General features: G+C 36.1%; 1 protein-coding gene across 2 annotated transcripts; it reads right to left on the bottom strand.

Annotated features, from left to right (window-relative positions):
* Nucleotides 1-509: 509 nt before the first annotated feature.
* Nucleotides 510-6,156, bottom strand: LOC127410750 (GTP cyclohydrolase 1 feedback regulatory protein). Of its 2 annotated transcripts, none has more exons than XM_051645970.1 (3): nucleotides 5,995-6,156; nucleotides 2,746-2,840; nucleotides 510-2,548 (listed from the first exon to the last, which is right to left on the bottom strand). In XM_051645970.1, the coding sequence occupies exons 1-3, from the start codon at nucleotides 6,028-6,030 to the stop codon at nucleotides 2,404-2,406; spliced, it is 276 nt and encodes a 91-aa protein (XP_051501930.1). In that variant the 5' UTR covers nucleotides 6,031-6,156; the 3' UTR covers nucleotides 510-2,403. The 2 variants fall into 2 exon arrangements, with proteins under 2 accessions (XP_051501930.1, XP_051501931.1); XM_051645971.1 differs by having other exon boundaries at nucleotides 2,746-2,837; nucleotides 5,995-6,155.
* Between the last annotated feature and the right edge of the window lie 9,645 nt (nucleotides 6,157-15,801).

The raw sequence follows: 15,801 nt of genomic DNA, 5'->3' as shown, positions 1-15,801 counted from the left end.
TAAAAGTCTTCACTTATCTGTGTTTAGTCATGCTGTGGAGATGCCAGAAGCACCTTAGGAACTAAACGTAGAAAACTTGGAAAATTGCTGGAATCTTCCAGGATTGAAGACAACAAACAAATGGACAATTGATGATGGAAGACAGTATTACTGTTACAAATGAGCAGCAACAGGACCAGAGTTCTTGTTAAAGAGTTGATAGTCTCTGATTTTTGACTTGCGACATCAAGTCTGGTCCACTTTACAGTTTATACTGGCCAAGAACCGCCCACCTAGACAGGAAGAGACCATCTGACTGACATGTAAAGCGACAAACCATAGTTCAATATGTTTTTACATGCCATTTAAGGACAGGTTTATCTTAATAATAAGAATGATAAATGCTTTCAATTCTGTTCAAATATGACAGAGAATGCTGAAGAAATGAGTGGATGTGTGACTTTGTGACTGTGTTGTCTGAGACACATTGCTCAGAAAACATGCAGCAGTTTTCACTCCAGCAGAAAAGATCATTCTGTATTTTGTTTATTGCAGATTTAAAAGCATAAATGCACAATATTTAAATGCCAAGATTATCATCCTTACAATACAGATGAAATGTATGCTTAACAAAAATGCATAACGAATCAAAGCTTTGAATTGTATCATCAAACAAATTGAAGCTAAACTAAAATGTGGGTATTTAATTGCAAAATGTTGTTTTTCTAAGATGTCTTTTTCTATAGAATATAAAGAGAGATTATATAGATTCAATAATGTATTTAGCATTTTTTGCACATATTAGAATATTAATGATGTTCCGCCAATCTATATAATTAAACTGAATTAACTAATTTACACGTCTAAATTCACAAAATAAAGTGTACTTTCTTGACATATAAGCATCTATACAGAGTATCTAAAAAAATTAATAAAAAATAAATCAGTGACTGTGAATCATATAAAATAATAATTAACCCCTTGATAATAATTGAATATTTTCGAGGAACAAATTTCAAATATATTTTGTGAGATATTTATAGGCTGCTGTAATTTTATCTCACATATTCACTATTATGAAAGTGCACAAACTAGAGGTTTACCGATAGTGGATTTTGCAGATACCAATAACTGAGCTGGTGGAAAAGGCCGATAACTGATTAATTGGCCGATAGATAAATTTTATTTGTTTTAAATCATAGTCTTTCCATACTGTGACGGGTACACACACAGAGGCTACAAGAATCCAAAAGAATTATTAACTATTTAATCAAAGTAAACCAAAAATCCCAATAATAACCAGAAACAAATTAAGATTCTCTAAGACTCTTATTTTGAAATGAAAGATGCAGTTTTTTGTTCATCCAAGATCCCAATAGCAACCAGAAAAAATTTTATATTTGGTGCATAATGTGAGACTTTTAACTATAAATAAGCCTGAAACACACCGGGGACTCTTATTTTGAAATGATGGAAACTTGGCTCTGTTACAGTGCTCTTTAGTTAAGTAGGCTATTTACCAAATTAAACTTTTTATAGCCTATATATTCACCACATAAAGGGTTTTGTATATAAACTGGGTATATATAGTTCAACAGGAATACAGTTTATTGTTACTCACAAGATATAAAGTTAGAGACAATGTATATCTGTATGATCCTAGTCACTCCTCTAGAGACCACTGTTATACTGTAGAATCAAGCCATTGTAATTGTAGAATTCTCCAGCCCTGGCCAGAGAACACAGTGGAATAATAATACAAATAAAATCTATCGGCAACTATCGGCATATTCTTTCCCCCGATAACCGATAGTTCCAAAAGGCAACTATCGGCATGGATTAATCGGTAAAACCGATATATCGGTCTACCTCTCCTGCTGTTATACTGTAGAACCAAGCTGGCCACAGAGAAATAATAACAAAATGCAATATCTGCAACTATCAGCATAGATTTTTGCCTATAACTGATAATTGCAAAAAGCAACTATCGGCATCAATTAATCGGTAAAACCGATATATCGGTCTATCTCTCCTGTGATTATACTGTAGAACCAAGCTGGCCACAGAGAAATAATAACAAAATGTAATATCTGCAACTATCAGCATAGATTTTTGCCTATAACTGATAGTTGCAAAAAGCAACTATCGGCACTGATTAATCGGTAAAACCAATATATCGGTCTACCTCTACCGCTGTTATACTGTAGAACCAAGCTGGTCACAGAAAAATAATTAAAACAAATAATATCTGCAACTATCAGCATACATTTTTGCCTATGACTGATAATTCCAAAAATCAACTATCGGCACCAAATAATCGGTAAAACCGATATATCGGTCTACCTCTAGTACAAAGTCCTCAGAGTGTACAATTACTGCACCTTTTAACTCATTTACCATGTTCACCTGGAATACAGAGAGACATTAGAGTCCCAAAGTGTCACTGGTGTCTTTATGAAGGCACCAAACCAGAGTCTGACCGACACCTGTCATACTGACAACTCTGTAGCCGATCTTCTCGAGTTTATCCAAGACCAGTCTCGGAGGTTCATCCACATGGTACTCTGAACTGGAAGGCAAATAAAAATACCACATTTAAAAAGCCATAAGCAAACACACTAAAGATAATAAGCCATCTTAACCCACACTTTAGACTTTAAAGAATCATTATGTTGTTTATCCAACATTTGGACATGTGTCTGAGCACCTGAGCACAGTTTGAGACATTAAGATCTCTTCTGAAACGTCAGACTACTAAACACTTACAAGTTGTTTCCCAGCATGGTGGTTTTCCGGGCTCCAAGGTAGTTCATCACAGAGGGATCGGAATACTTGTCCCCGACCATGGTGGGCCCCGTCTCCTGAAAACAAATCAGGTCCACTAGTCACTGTGAGCACTGGTCCATTTGCAACTTATTTCTAAGAAAGTGAGCTGTGATATACAGTGGCCCCAAAAAGTTTTTGTTCACTTCAGTCCCACTTAAAACTGTTTGAATGTCACTTCATTCGATAAATATGAAATATAAAATCAAGTGTGATCTGCATGTCTCAAATGCATCTTTCCTCAGAACTCATTTTTGCTCAATGACTTGAAAAGTGTGCTTGTGCTATCTTTCTTTCCAATAAATATTACATTTTTTTCTTATCTAATGCAATAACATTCAGACATTTTTAAGTGTGACTTACAGTTGAAGTCAGAAGTTTACATACACAGGTTGAAGTCATTAAAACCACTCCACAGATTTAATATTAGCAAACTATAGTTTTGGCAAGTTGTTTAGGACATCTGCTTTGTGCAACATGAGTAATTTTTCAATTGTTCAATTGTTTACAGACAGATTGTTTCACTTTTAATTGACTATATCACAATTCCAGTGGGTCAGAAGTTTACATACACTAAGTTAACTGTGCCTTTAAGCACAGAAAATTCCAGAAAATGTTGTCAAGCCTTTAGATAATTAGCCAATTAGCTTCTGATAGGAGGTGTACTGAATTGGAGATGTACCTGTGGATTATTTTAAGGCCTACCTTCAAACTCAGTGCCTCTTTGCTTGACATCATGGGAAAATCAAAAGAAATCAGCCAAGACCTCAGAAAAAAATTTGTGGACCTCCACATGTCTGGTTCATCCTGGGGAGCAATTTCCAAAAGACTGAAGGTACAACGTTCATCTGTACTAACAATAGTACGCAAGTATAAACACCATGGGTCCATGCAGCCATCATACCGCTCAGGAAGGAGATGCATTCTGTCTCCTAGAGATGAGCGTAGTTTGGTGCGAAAAGTGCAAATCAATCCCAGAACAACAGCAAAGGACCTTGTGAAAATGCTGGAGGAAACAGGTAGACAAGTATCTATATCCACAGTAAAACGTGGCCTATATCGACATAACCTGAAAGGCTGCTCAGCAAGGAAGGAGCTACTGCTCCAAAAGCACCATAAAAAAGCCAGACTACAGTTTGCAAGTGCACACAGGGACAAAGATCTTACTTTTTGGAGAAATGTTCTCTGGTCTGATGAAACAAAATGTCCATAATGACCATCGTTATGTTTGGAGGAAAAAAAGTGAGGCTTGCAAGCCGAAGAACACCATCCCAACCGTGAAGCATGGGGGTGGCAGCATCATGTTGTGGGGGTGCTTTGCTGCAGGAGGGACTGGTGCACTTCACAAAATAGATGGCATCATGAGGAAGGACAATTATGTGGATATACTGAAGCAACATCTCAAGGCATCAGACAGGAAGTTAAAGCTCGGTCGCAAATGGGTCTTCCAAATGGACAATGACCCCAAGCATACCTCCAAAGTTGTGGCAAAATGGCTTAAGGACAACAAAGTCAAGGTATTGGAGTGGCCATCACAAAGCCCTGACCTCAATCCGATAGAAAATTTGTGGGCAGAACTGAAAAAGCATGTGCGAGCAAGGAGGTCTACAAACCTGACTCAGTTACACCAGTTCAGTCTGGAGGAATGGGACAAAATTCCAGCAACTTATTGTGAGAAGCTTGTGGAAGGATACCCAAAACATTTGACCCAAGTTAAACAATTTAAAGGCAATGCTACTAAATACTAACAAAGTGTATGTAAACTTCTGACCCACTGGGAATGTGATGAAAGAAATAAAAGCTGAAATACATCATTCTCTCTACTATTATTCTGACATTTCACATTCTTAAAATAAAATAGTGATCCTAACTGACCTAAGACAGGGAATGTTTTCTACGATTAAATGTCAGGAATTGTAAAAAACTGAGTTTAAATGTTTTTGGTTAAGGTGTATGTAAACTTCAACAGTAAGTGTCCAAATATTTTTGAGACTGCTGCATATAAGAGTCACTGACAAATCAGGTTGTCCGAGATGATACAAATTATAAATCTTTTAGAAATCTAGATTAAAACATGTGGTAAGTTAGTGTCAAGAAATGTTATATTTGTGTCCATTTTCAATTTTTGAAAAGCATTTATAACATTTTATAAAAAAAAGAAAAAAGAAAAAAAGAAAATGTTATGACTTAAATTAATGTGGGGTAGCCATCAAGAAAAAGGTATTGAAATAGTTTCTTTGCACCTTTAATACATTATAGTGCATGACTTAATATTATATATATATATATATATATATATATATATATATATATTTATTTTTTTTTTAAAGTTTTAATATCTGACATTTCTTTTAAAACTTTACACACAGTCTCTGTTTCATGTTTATTTATTAATTTAGCAACCTACAGTATAGTTTGATTTGGTGCACAATGTTTTTAAAAGTATTTAAAAACAAAATAGGTTATTTTTTAAACATTATTTTTTAATTTAAGTCCCAGAAAAAATATCAAAATCACTCAGAAATTGAAAACATGCTCATAATATTAGATGTGAATTTAAATAATTGTTTAGTGTGAACTGCATTTTTTAAATGTATTTTTGAATAACTTAATAAATAATAATATAAAAATAATAAAATAATAATAACAACAATAAAATTAGCATCATTTTACCGACCCATAAACATGTTGGCATTATTGCAAGTGTCTTTTAAAAGAGAGCTGTGTGATGCACAAGCATGTAATGTGCCATTAAAAAGAAACACAGTACAAATGACTAAAACAAGCACAAATCTGTGTGCCTGCTGTGGTCTGAATCTGTCAAACACTAAATGACTGTCATGTTGTTAATGATTAAAGGCTTGATATGACACAGTATCTCAGATATGTCAATGCAGACACATTAACAATGCATTCATGCAATATTTAATTTCCTAATTTTAAAATAATGCAACTTAGAAACACAAATGTAGACAAAATACACCATGCAGCAGGGCACATGCTATAAATAGCATGATAAAAGATTGCTTCAGGACAAGTAGGTTACTTATATAACAACTCCAGTAAAGCTTTGAGACATGCATGTACAGTTGTGTGTGCATCTATAATCCTCTAATGCATCATAATAATATAATCACTGCAGTCATCTGCTCATTAATGCTCATTTATGTCTCACGCGCGTCACATACACACCAGTCGTATCTGTGTACTGATCAGGATATACGGCATCCTCGCGTCGCGTCTACACGTTGACCGTCAGGTAGAGCAGCAATAGTCCAGCGTGATCTCGCGCAGGGTCTCGGATGCGTCGCGTCTGTCCGCGTTGCGCTCCGCCGTGTGCGCGCGCCCACAAGAATGCGGAAACACCCATGAAGCTCGACCAATCAGCGTCCTCCAAATCAGACCCACTCAAAGAGAGCCTTCCGTTTCTATAGATGACCTGGAGATAATATGGCAGATAAAGATTGTTAATTTATATATTTTCATATATAGCATAATTAATCCTCACAATTGATAATATAATAAAATTTTTAAAAATTCATTTTTTTTTTGACTATTTCCTGTTTTTGTTCTGTTCTTTAATTCATTATATGATATACTTTGCTCTGTTATGATGTGTAAATGTTCGAATTTGATTTTAATAATTTTGCTTATTTTTCTGTGTTATGTATATCCGTATGTATATTTATGTCGAAAAAGTCTTGGGTATGAGTAAAGCTAATTACAAATAAAATGTATTATTATGATTACTACATTATATAAATGTTATAAAATATACCAAATATTATTATAAAATATAAAGATTTATATTTTATCATAATGTAATGACCCATATAGAGTATAATATAATATAAAACGAATTACTAAATAAATTGACACTAATATATTTTAATTTTCTTTGAAATTCGATTTATGAGCATTATTTTGCATGTCACAGGTTTGTTTTGCATTCATTAAAAAAGGATGAACTTTACAAACTGACAAGACTGACATTTGCCCCTGTAATACCACAGTTGTTTACTCAACCTAAGACAATGATATACTGTAGAGAGCTTAATATACACAATGTCAAGATATTTGCATTATGCACACAAATAATCTGAAACTTGACATAAAAGCTCAGCTTTTTGGCCAAACCACTTCTGTAAGGCTCATACAGTCCAGCATATATTAGGTGTCATTATAAGATGCCACTGGACTTTGTTCAACATGTCTAAGATTACACTGTGAATTAATACACACTGAGTGAGTTTGTTAATTGCAAGGTTATATTTTAATACACATATGACTGTGTTTCAAGTCTCTTTTATTTCTCAAGAACTCTGTTTTCCACCTTGGTGGTTAGACCTTTAATTTCCTTTTGGTAGAATTGTTAATTTCCTTCCTAAAGCAGTTTGAATCATTGTAATATGAGGTTGTAGTCTCGGAGGAAATTAAACACTCCCATCTGAACAACAGCATGAGCTTGATACTATCAGCAATAAGGCTGTGCGACCCACAGTTAAACATATCACAAACCCTTTGACTGCGGTATTTACATGCATGTTCTGTTAAGCGTGAGGCCGCTTGAGCAACCCAGTATATTAACACATATTAGTACTGAAAAAGCATTTACACTTGTGGGCATGTCAGTGCACTCCATTGGTTAAGCCGGAATAGTACCTCACTACTTTCTGAATATTGTTCAGTCTACACCAGGGGTCGGCAACCTTTTTGACATGGAGTGCCATTTTTTATTTTCCTGGTCAATGGCTGTTTTCATATGAATAAAATAGTCTACTCCTCTCTCACCGTTGCTGGTGTGCCAGTGATTACCCCTCCACGTGGCAATGCTGGCACATGTGCCATAGGTTGCCAACCCCTGATCTACACTGTATCCTGCATAGTATTTGTAAGTAAAACAGTATGCATTATTTTCACATTAAATAGTAATCAATAGTCTTTGAAACAGACAGCATTTGTTTCTTGACTTGGAGACACCTGTGAGCATGTCTTGTGGGCGTGTCCTGTAGGTAATGAAGGAATTAATTTCTCTGCTGTTGCCATGTGCACGGCTGCCTCATCAACCAATGAGAGAAACTTTCTAAATATCAGTGTCTATCAATGGCAGCTGCATCAGCTTGTTTGTAAAGTCATCAAACACTCGATTTCACTGAGGATGTGCTGTATGAATGTTGGGGTTTTGAGTAGCTGGCTTCTTTGTGGCATTTCGCCTTAATTTATCATCCTTATTTTTATATTCTCTTTTGTCTGTAAAGTTCACATGAACGGTTGAAAGATGAGAAATTATCTGGTCTGCTGACTAAACCGTTAAGGATTCAGAAGAATTATTTTACTTCCCTCTTTTGAAGTCGTTATTACGAGCATGTCACGCTCAAGTGCTTTGTGCCAGAGACAATAGCAAACAACATTGAGGACGGCACGTTCATTCTTGCATATTTCTTGGGGAACTCTTTTGACCCTCATGTTAGTTTACTTGTTAGTCTGCTGAGGAAATAAAATGTTGGTTAAATACATGCTATTTTCTTTGTGTAAATGTGCATCAAATATGCATCAATATGCATAAAATTGTTACTGATATACTGGACGTAAAAGTTTGATCAAAACGGCAAGCGATAATGTATCTGCAGTTAAAAGGAATAAAACCCATATTCATAGGCAACTAAAGAGGAAACTCACATTTATGATATCCATTAAAGCATGGGAAGGCAGCCTTTATTTAGCTTAAAATACAACTGATGGGTTTACAAAATTACGTTTTAAACACAGGACCTAGTTGAACTTTAGCAGATGCGCTCATAAAATATTTTTTCTTGTAGTAGATTAATCTGTATATAGATTTTATAAACGTTCTGTTCTACAGTGCAGTTTTTTTAAAGCAAAGAAAACAGGAAAAGGTAGAGATTGTATCTCGAGAGTCCAAGAGATGCCAAAAGATGTTCCTGGAGTGCGACCAGCTTCCTGTGTCTCCCACAGTGACTTCCTGCAGTAGTTTCCTGCTCGGGTGATCCAGAGGTTATTTAGCAGAGACGGGACACTTCTATTTAGTAAATGAATGGGAGAAATTGGAACGCTCAACCAAGAAGCTCTAGCACCCAGCGGTCAACGGAGGTAGAAAGGAAGTCCTTCCTTACAAGAGCCAATCACCTTTTAGATACAGACATCACCTGTCAATCAACTCAAGAGCGTGCATATGCATTAGCTATCCAAGCCGGGAAAATGAGCTGTCAGATTTTATTGCTGATTTGAAATATGTACTTTGATCATAATCTTGACCATCCGTTTTGGAGATTTCAGTCTTTCTCCATTGAAGTATATAGGAGGTGCACTATCGTGACAGGAAATAACCTCCCCGAGTGCGTTCCAAAGATGGCCGACAGTGGACTGACTTTCTAGAAAGACTTTGGGTGATCGCAGGTCTGCTCCATTGAGTTGCTGTTTACATTCAAAGCAAAAACCCCTTCCTGTCTTTTCATGCCACTGTTATTATTTGATCATGTTCTTCCCATGTGATGTCTGTCATTTATTTTCCGCCTCTGCAAGAACACATGTTCTTTTGAAAACCATCGATATTGCGAAAATTGAGGGACTGCTGCTTATATGTTCAGTTTGGAGAATTACCTATGAATATGAAATAAGAATGGCGATAATAGTCCGTCTGCTGCTAATGAAATGTTACCGATCGGCTTGATGGGATCGAGTATATCTGCTCTGACGCAGAAGGCCAAATGAGATGAAAGTAGGTAATTCAAGCTTTTTTATACACTGAAATTGTTCTCTGTTGAACTGGAAAGGAGTTCAACTTCAATCCGCCATGACTGATACTGAACGTACTTTTGTCTGTCAGTTTTTTTGGCTAAATGTATTTTTCTGTGGATGACCTTATTCCATGATTCATAATCTTGCTCTTAAATCTATTTTGGGGTGCATATGATGCTGAAGAGTAAACCCTTCTCACTAAAGTGACTGATTTGTACACTTCATTTTAAGTGACAATTTAGGACAAGTAACCCCTTTATGCTAATCAAGGCCTCAAAACTTGAAGCAATGCAAGAAACACAATAATGGAAAACATATTAAAATTCTAGATCCTTCAGCTGAACTAATACTAATAATAAGAGGTCAGCCGATAGTGGATTTTTCTGACACCAATAACCAAGGTGGTGGAAAAAGCCGTTAACTGATTAATCGTTCGATGGTTTTTAAAGAGCACCTATTATGGTTTTTAAACGTGCCTAATTTTGTGTTAAAGGTCTCATACAATAGATTTACATGCATTCAAGGTCACAAAACACTTTAATTTGCTCATAATTTAAATTGCAGCATTACCTTCTTTTCCCAGTGTCTCAAACGACTCGTTCAATGATCCGTTCTAAAGGATTCATTCTAAACTCCTCCTTTCAGAGAGCATACTCTGCTCGGATTGGTCAGATGTCCCAGTCTGTTGTGATTGGTCTACCGCTGAGTGTAGTGTTTGAGGGCGGGTCAAAGCTGTTCACGAGCAGCCAATGAAGACCAGAGGCGGGTTTTTTGTTACCAAATTACGTAGGTTAGTACAGGAAGTAAGTCTGGAATTACTAACGACTCGTTTCAGGTGTTCAGAATCGGTTCTTTCTTTTGGGAGTCAATAACTCCATTTGATTTTTGAAACTTTGCAGACATTTTTACATTCACAAACAGCTATATAAAATATAAAGAAAATGTTCTTAGTCTGTCCTTACTGTGATGGGCACAGATATAGATGCAATATTAGTCCAAATTCAAAGACATTCCAAATGCATTTTATTGTCCAAACAAAACCCCAATAATAACCAGAATAAATTGCTATTTGGTGCATAACGTGGGACATTTAACCATAAACAAGCCTGAAATATGCCGGAGACTCTTATTTTGAAATGCATATGCTTCCAACTGCTCACACAGATGTATAAGGGAAATATAAAATGCACTCTTGCAATCATCTACAAGGTAGTACACTTTACTGTATATACTAGGAAGTGAACATCGTCATAGAACAAACATGAGCAGTAATTCATCAACAGTAGATCATCAGCAATCGCTCATCATTAATATCTGGTATTCCAAGGCTGCGTTTGTACTCCAGAACCCTCCAGCGCCATCTATGGGGAAATATTGGTGTTACTTTCTGCCAATATAACCGATGCTTCCAAAAGTGCACCGATTAATCGGCAAAAACAATATATTGGTCGAACTCTAATGGTTATGATGGGAGAATCCCTCAAGACTATCAAAGAGCATTTGCAGGTGTGGATGTTAGGGCCGTAGCTAATGAGGTGGAAGGTGGTAACGATTCTAGGGGCCCACAACTAATTTTAGACTGTATTTTTTAATATGAAAGGGGCCCAGAACAATATAGAGTCAGGGGGTCCAGAATTCCCTGCTACGACCCTGGTGGACATTATCGTTTTATTTGTCTCAAAATCGCTTAAAGGATTAAAGTAGTAAAGGACAGGTATCAGGGCATCAAGTTAGGCCAAAAGCAGTGCTTTGAATTGAACTGGGGAAAACAAAGGTATGACTGCAGAATAGCTCATTTGAAAAACCCATTGATCGAGCACTCATCTGAATATTGCTGGTTTCAGCTCTGCTCTAATGGATATCAATCTTTATCTCGAGTTCTCTGTGCCATATGCTGCACAGTAGCTTTAGTGTTTCAACATGCTACATAATGATCTCAAGATGCAAAGGTTAATGTAAAAACTGGGATCATTAACACAACATTAGTTAAGTTTGAAAAGCCTAGTGGGCGTTTGGGTTTCTTTTAATTTGGCTAAAGACTAGTTGTGATTAATGATCAACAGTCTGTTGGCTGCAAGACTCGGTGAGAGCAGAGAACACGTCTCGTCTCCCACGCATCTGAAAACAGTCCTCCCCAGCGTGACCATGGCCAATGCCGTAACAACTTCATTACTTTAAATGTTCCTCAGGAGAAAACAAAGAAAGCTGCGATTGAATGCCAAAAATCATCTTTGTTCTCTGTTCTGTTCTACATTTTTCTCAGGCATCACTATTAAGCTACTATTAATGTTAGTTTGACTTCCTGAAGAGGGTAAACACTCCCTCTGTGACACTCTCAAAATATTGCTGTTGACTTGCCTTCTGGACAGTTTTAAAAAAAAATTCTTTACATAAGTATTACTGTTTATTGACTTTTTCACTTTAATTTCACCACTACATTTTGATGATAAAATGTTTAGACTTTTACTTTGATGTAGTTCCCCAAAACCTGTCATTCATAATATAACTAAATGCCTATTGGTGATAGTGATGGTTTTGTATGCAGCTCAGCTCTAAACACTTTGGCAATACAAATGTACAAATATTTGTCATGCCAAAAAAGCACCTTAAAGCTCAAAACTGATGTCCAATTCACAACTAATCATTTGAGTCAAATCTTAGTCGGTCAAAATGATTTGAAAAACATGGGTGGAATCACCTGTGCCGATTCACGGATGAATCGTTTGAGTTGAATCTTAAATTTGATTCTATTGAATCGGTCAAAATGATACGAAAACCATGGGTGTAATCAGCTGTGCCGATTCGCGGATGAATCGTTTGAGTCGAATCTTAAATTTGATTCTATTGAATCGGTCAAAATGATTTGAAAACCATGGGTGGAATCACCTGTGCAGATTCACAGACTAATAGTTTGATTCGAACCTTAAATTTGATTCTTTTGGTCAAAATGATTTGAAAACCATGTGTTGCCATGGGTGTAATCAGCTGTGCCAATTTGCGGATGAATCATTTGTGTCAAATCTTAAATTTGATTCTATTGAATCGGTCAAAATGATTTGAAAACCATGGGTGGAATCAATGGTGCCAATTCGAGGATGAATCGTTTTAGTCGAATCTTAAATTTGATTCTATTGAATCGGTCAAAATGATTTGAAAACCATGGGTGGAATCACCTGTGCAGATTCGCAGACTAATAGTTTGATTCGAACCTTAAATTTGATTCTTTTGGTCAAAATGATTTGAAAACCATGTGTTGCCATGGGTGTAATCAGCTGTGCCAATTTGCGGATGAATCATTTGTGTCAAATCTTAAATTTGATTCTATTGAATCGGTCAAAATGATTTGAAAACCATGGGTGGAATCAGTTGTGCTGATTCGCAGATTAACAGTTTGAGTCGAACCTTAAATTTGATTCTTTTGGTCAAAATGATTCAAAAACCACGTGTTGCCATAGGTGCAATCGGCTGTGACATTTGTGGACGAATCGTTTGAGTCAAATTTTAAACTGATTTTTTTTTAATCTAATTTTTTTTAATTGAAAGGATTGCCATGGGTGTAATCGGCTATGCCGATGTGCAAATGAATTATTTGTGCCGAATCTTTAATTTGATTCTTTTGAATCCGTCAAAATGATTTGAAAACCACGGGTTGCCATGGGAATCGGCACAGCTGATTACACCCGGACGAATCGTTTGAATTGACTCTTAAATTTGATTCTTTTAAATGGATTAAAATGATTCTAAAACCATGAATGTAATGAGCTGTGCCAATTTGCTAATGAACTATTTGAGTTTAATCTTAAATTGAATTCTTTTGAATCGGTCAAAATCCGTGCATCTTATCATGTGACTCGTTGTGCATGACACCGCGGAGACTCACAGCATGTGGAGGCTCATGCTACTCTCCATGATCCACACACAACTTACCACATGCCCCATTGAGAGCGAGAACCACTAATCACGACCACGAGGAGGTTACCCCATGTGACTCTACCCTCCCTAGCAACCAGGCCAATTTGGTTGCTTAGGAGACCTGGCTGGAGTCACTCAGAAATTAATTACATTTTTAAAGCCAGTTACTAAGTTAATACACAAAAGAACGTAAGTGCATATTTTTATTCTGTTAATTCATTGCATACAGTCCATTTACACTACTGACTTCTTACGAATACGCAATCTCAGTCGAGCTACCGCACAATTTGATCATGCTCAAACTAGCTTGTAAATGTAGTTGATTATGTAATGCAAATGTTAAAATGAGTCATGCGCTGTAGTAAATGTGGTTAGATGTCATAAGATAGCATTATGTGAGGAACAGAGCGAAAAGTAAGTGTTTATGATCTGATAATATGCCGTTTTATTTGTGATTTGTGTGAAAGTGAATTAAAGTAATTGTTGTTGTTGCGTCACGAGTGTTCATTTCACTAGGAAACTGGTGCGAGAGGTACATCAATGTTCCTTAAAAATACTTAACCTTTTGAAACGGCCACATGGAAACACTTTTGCTGTCTTGACCTTGTAACCTTTAGTATCTAGAAACAGGAAGGCTCCTGTTGGAGCTCTAGAACATTAAAGGGTCCTTGTTATGTTCTGACACATATCTCTCAAACGCAGGAGAGCTCATGAAGTAAAACAGCCAGATAAGGCGGTGATGTAATTGTACTACTGCTTTTGAGAAGAACCACATGTTTGTGAGGTCCTGTGAATTTCTTACTCTCTCCCGCTCGTAAATCAAAACCAGAGGAGGGAGCCGAAGAACGTGAGCGAGGGGATCAGTGAGTGATGTTGCGTTGTTCCAAGTCTCCCAGCGTGGATTAGAGACTGTAGGCGGTCACAGGAACGGGAGACCAGATGTGGATGTGTTATGGAGACCTGAATGTTGCAACTCTTTCTAAAGCAAGTGTTGTCTGTTAATGCTTGAAACCAAAAGATTCAAATGCATAATCTGTTAACTTGGTCATTCGCTGTCTAGCGTGTGGGTATTTGATGCATACAATTTACTGACTTTCTCAACCATTTAAATGTACTGATATATCTTTGTGTTTTATTTGAAGAAAACGTTTCAATCCATTTTGTGATGTTTCCAATGCCAAGCAGAAAAGAAATACCTCATCATCCATGGATCATATATTTATTATTATTATTATTTGTTTTTATCAACATAAGATTTTTGGTTAAATATACTGTATATGGGGTGCTCTAATTGCTCACCATTTCTTTAATATATATATATATATATATTTGTTCCTTTTTATCAACCTTTTGCCTTTTAGTTCCTTTAAAATGGTTTGGTGGTGTGACAAAATAATTTTTGAAAATACAAATGGATCATTCTATAATTAGGGGTACATTTGGCATTTGAAAGTGAGAAGAAAATATGTAAAAGTCTTCCCCAAAACTCAAATATGATCTTAAAAAGCACCCTTAAAATTCGATAAATATATATATATATATATTTGGGGGTGTTGATGCGTTTTCAAGTGGGGGGATCGCCAAACTGGATTGCGCAACCTTAAATCCCAGGGCCCCCCTGGGCAGTCAAGGGCCCCTGGGCTCTGGCCCCATTGGCCTGGTCGGTAATCCTTCCCTGTATATATATATATATTTGCTATTTGGCAAATTCAGGGTAGCCTCATTTTGGATATTTTTCTCAAAAGCATGATGCTAGTGGCTTAATTTGTCAACCGTGTTACTGTCAAATTAATTAATTTTGTGCACTTTTGGAAAATTCCAAGAATTAACATAACAACCTGATTTGATAGATTATGTGACCACTCACCAAAAGCAACAATTGTGATCATTAACACTTAAAAAATATTTAGTGTGATAATACCTCTCTAGTTTTACAAACAGAACAAATAGAAGTTTGTATGTGCTGTTCTGGAAGAAAATTATCAAGAGGGACAAACATAATTCTGGAAAGCACTTGACAGTATACATATCTGTATAGGAGGCAACTGAGTATTTTTTAATGTAAAAAACTCATGGTAACAAAGTTGACCATATAGAAAAATAATTGACACAGGTAACACAGTTGACTGAACATGAGAAAATACAGTAACAAAATGAGCAATGGATAATATTTATATATAAATATGACAATGATTATTATTATTAAAATTATTTTTATTTATTATTTCATCAAAACATTATTTTAAAATTATACTGAACCGGATATGATTTTAAAATTTACCAAATTTTATTAAATAAACATGTCAACTATGTTACCAAATGTCCACG

Source organism: Myxocyprinus asiaticus, chromosome 20 (genome assembly GCF_019703515.2).
Source record: "Myxocyprinus asiaticus isolate MX2 ecotype Aquarium Trade chromosome 20, UBuf_Myxa_2, whole genome shotgun sequence".
Lineage (NCBI taxonomy): Eukaryota > Metazoa > Chordata > Actinopteri > Cypriniformes > Catostomidae > Myxocyprinus > Myxocyprinus asiaticus.
This window is presented reverse-complemented; position numbering and strand designations above follow the sequence as displayed.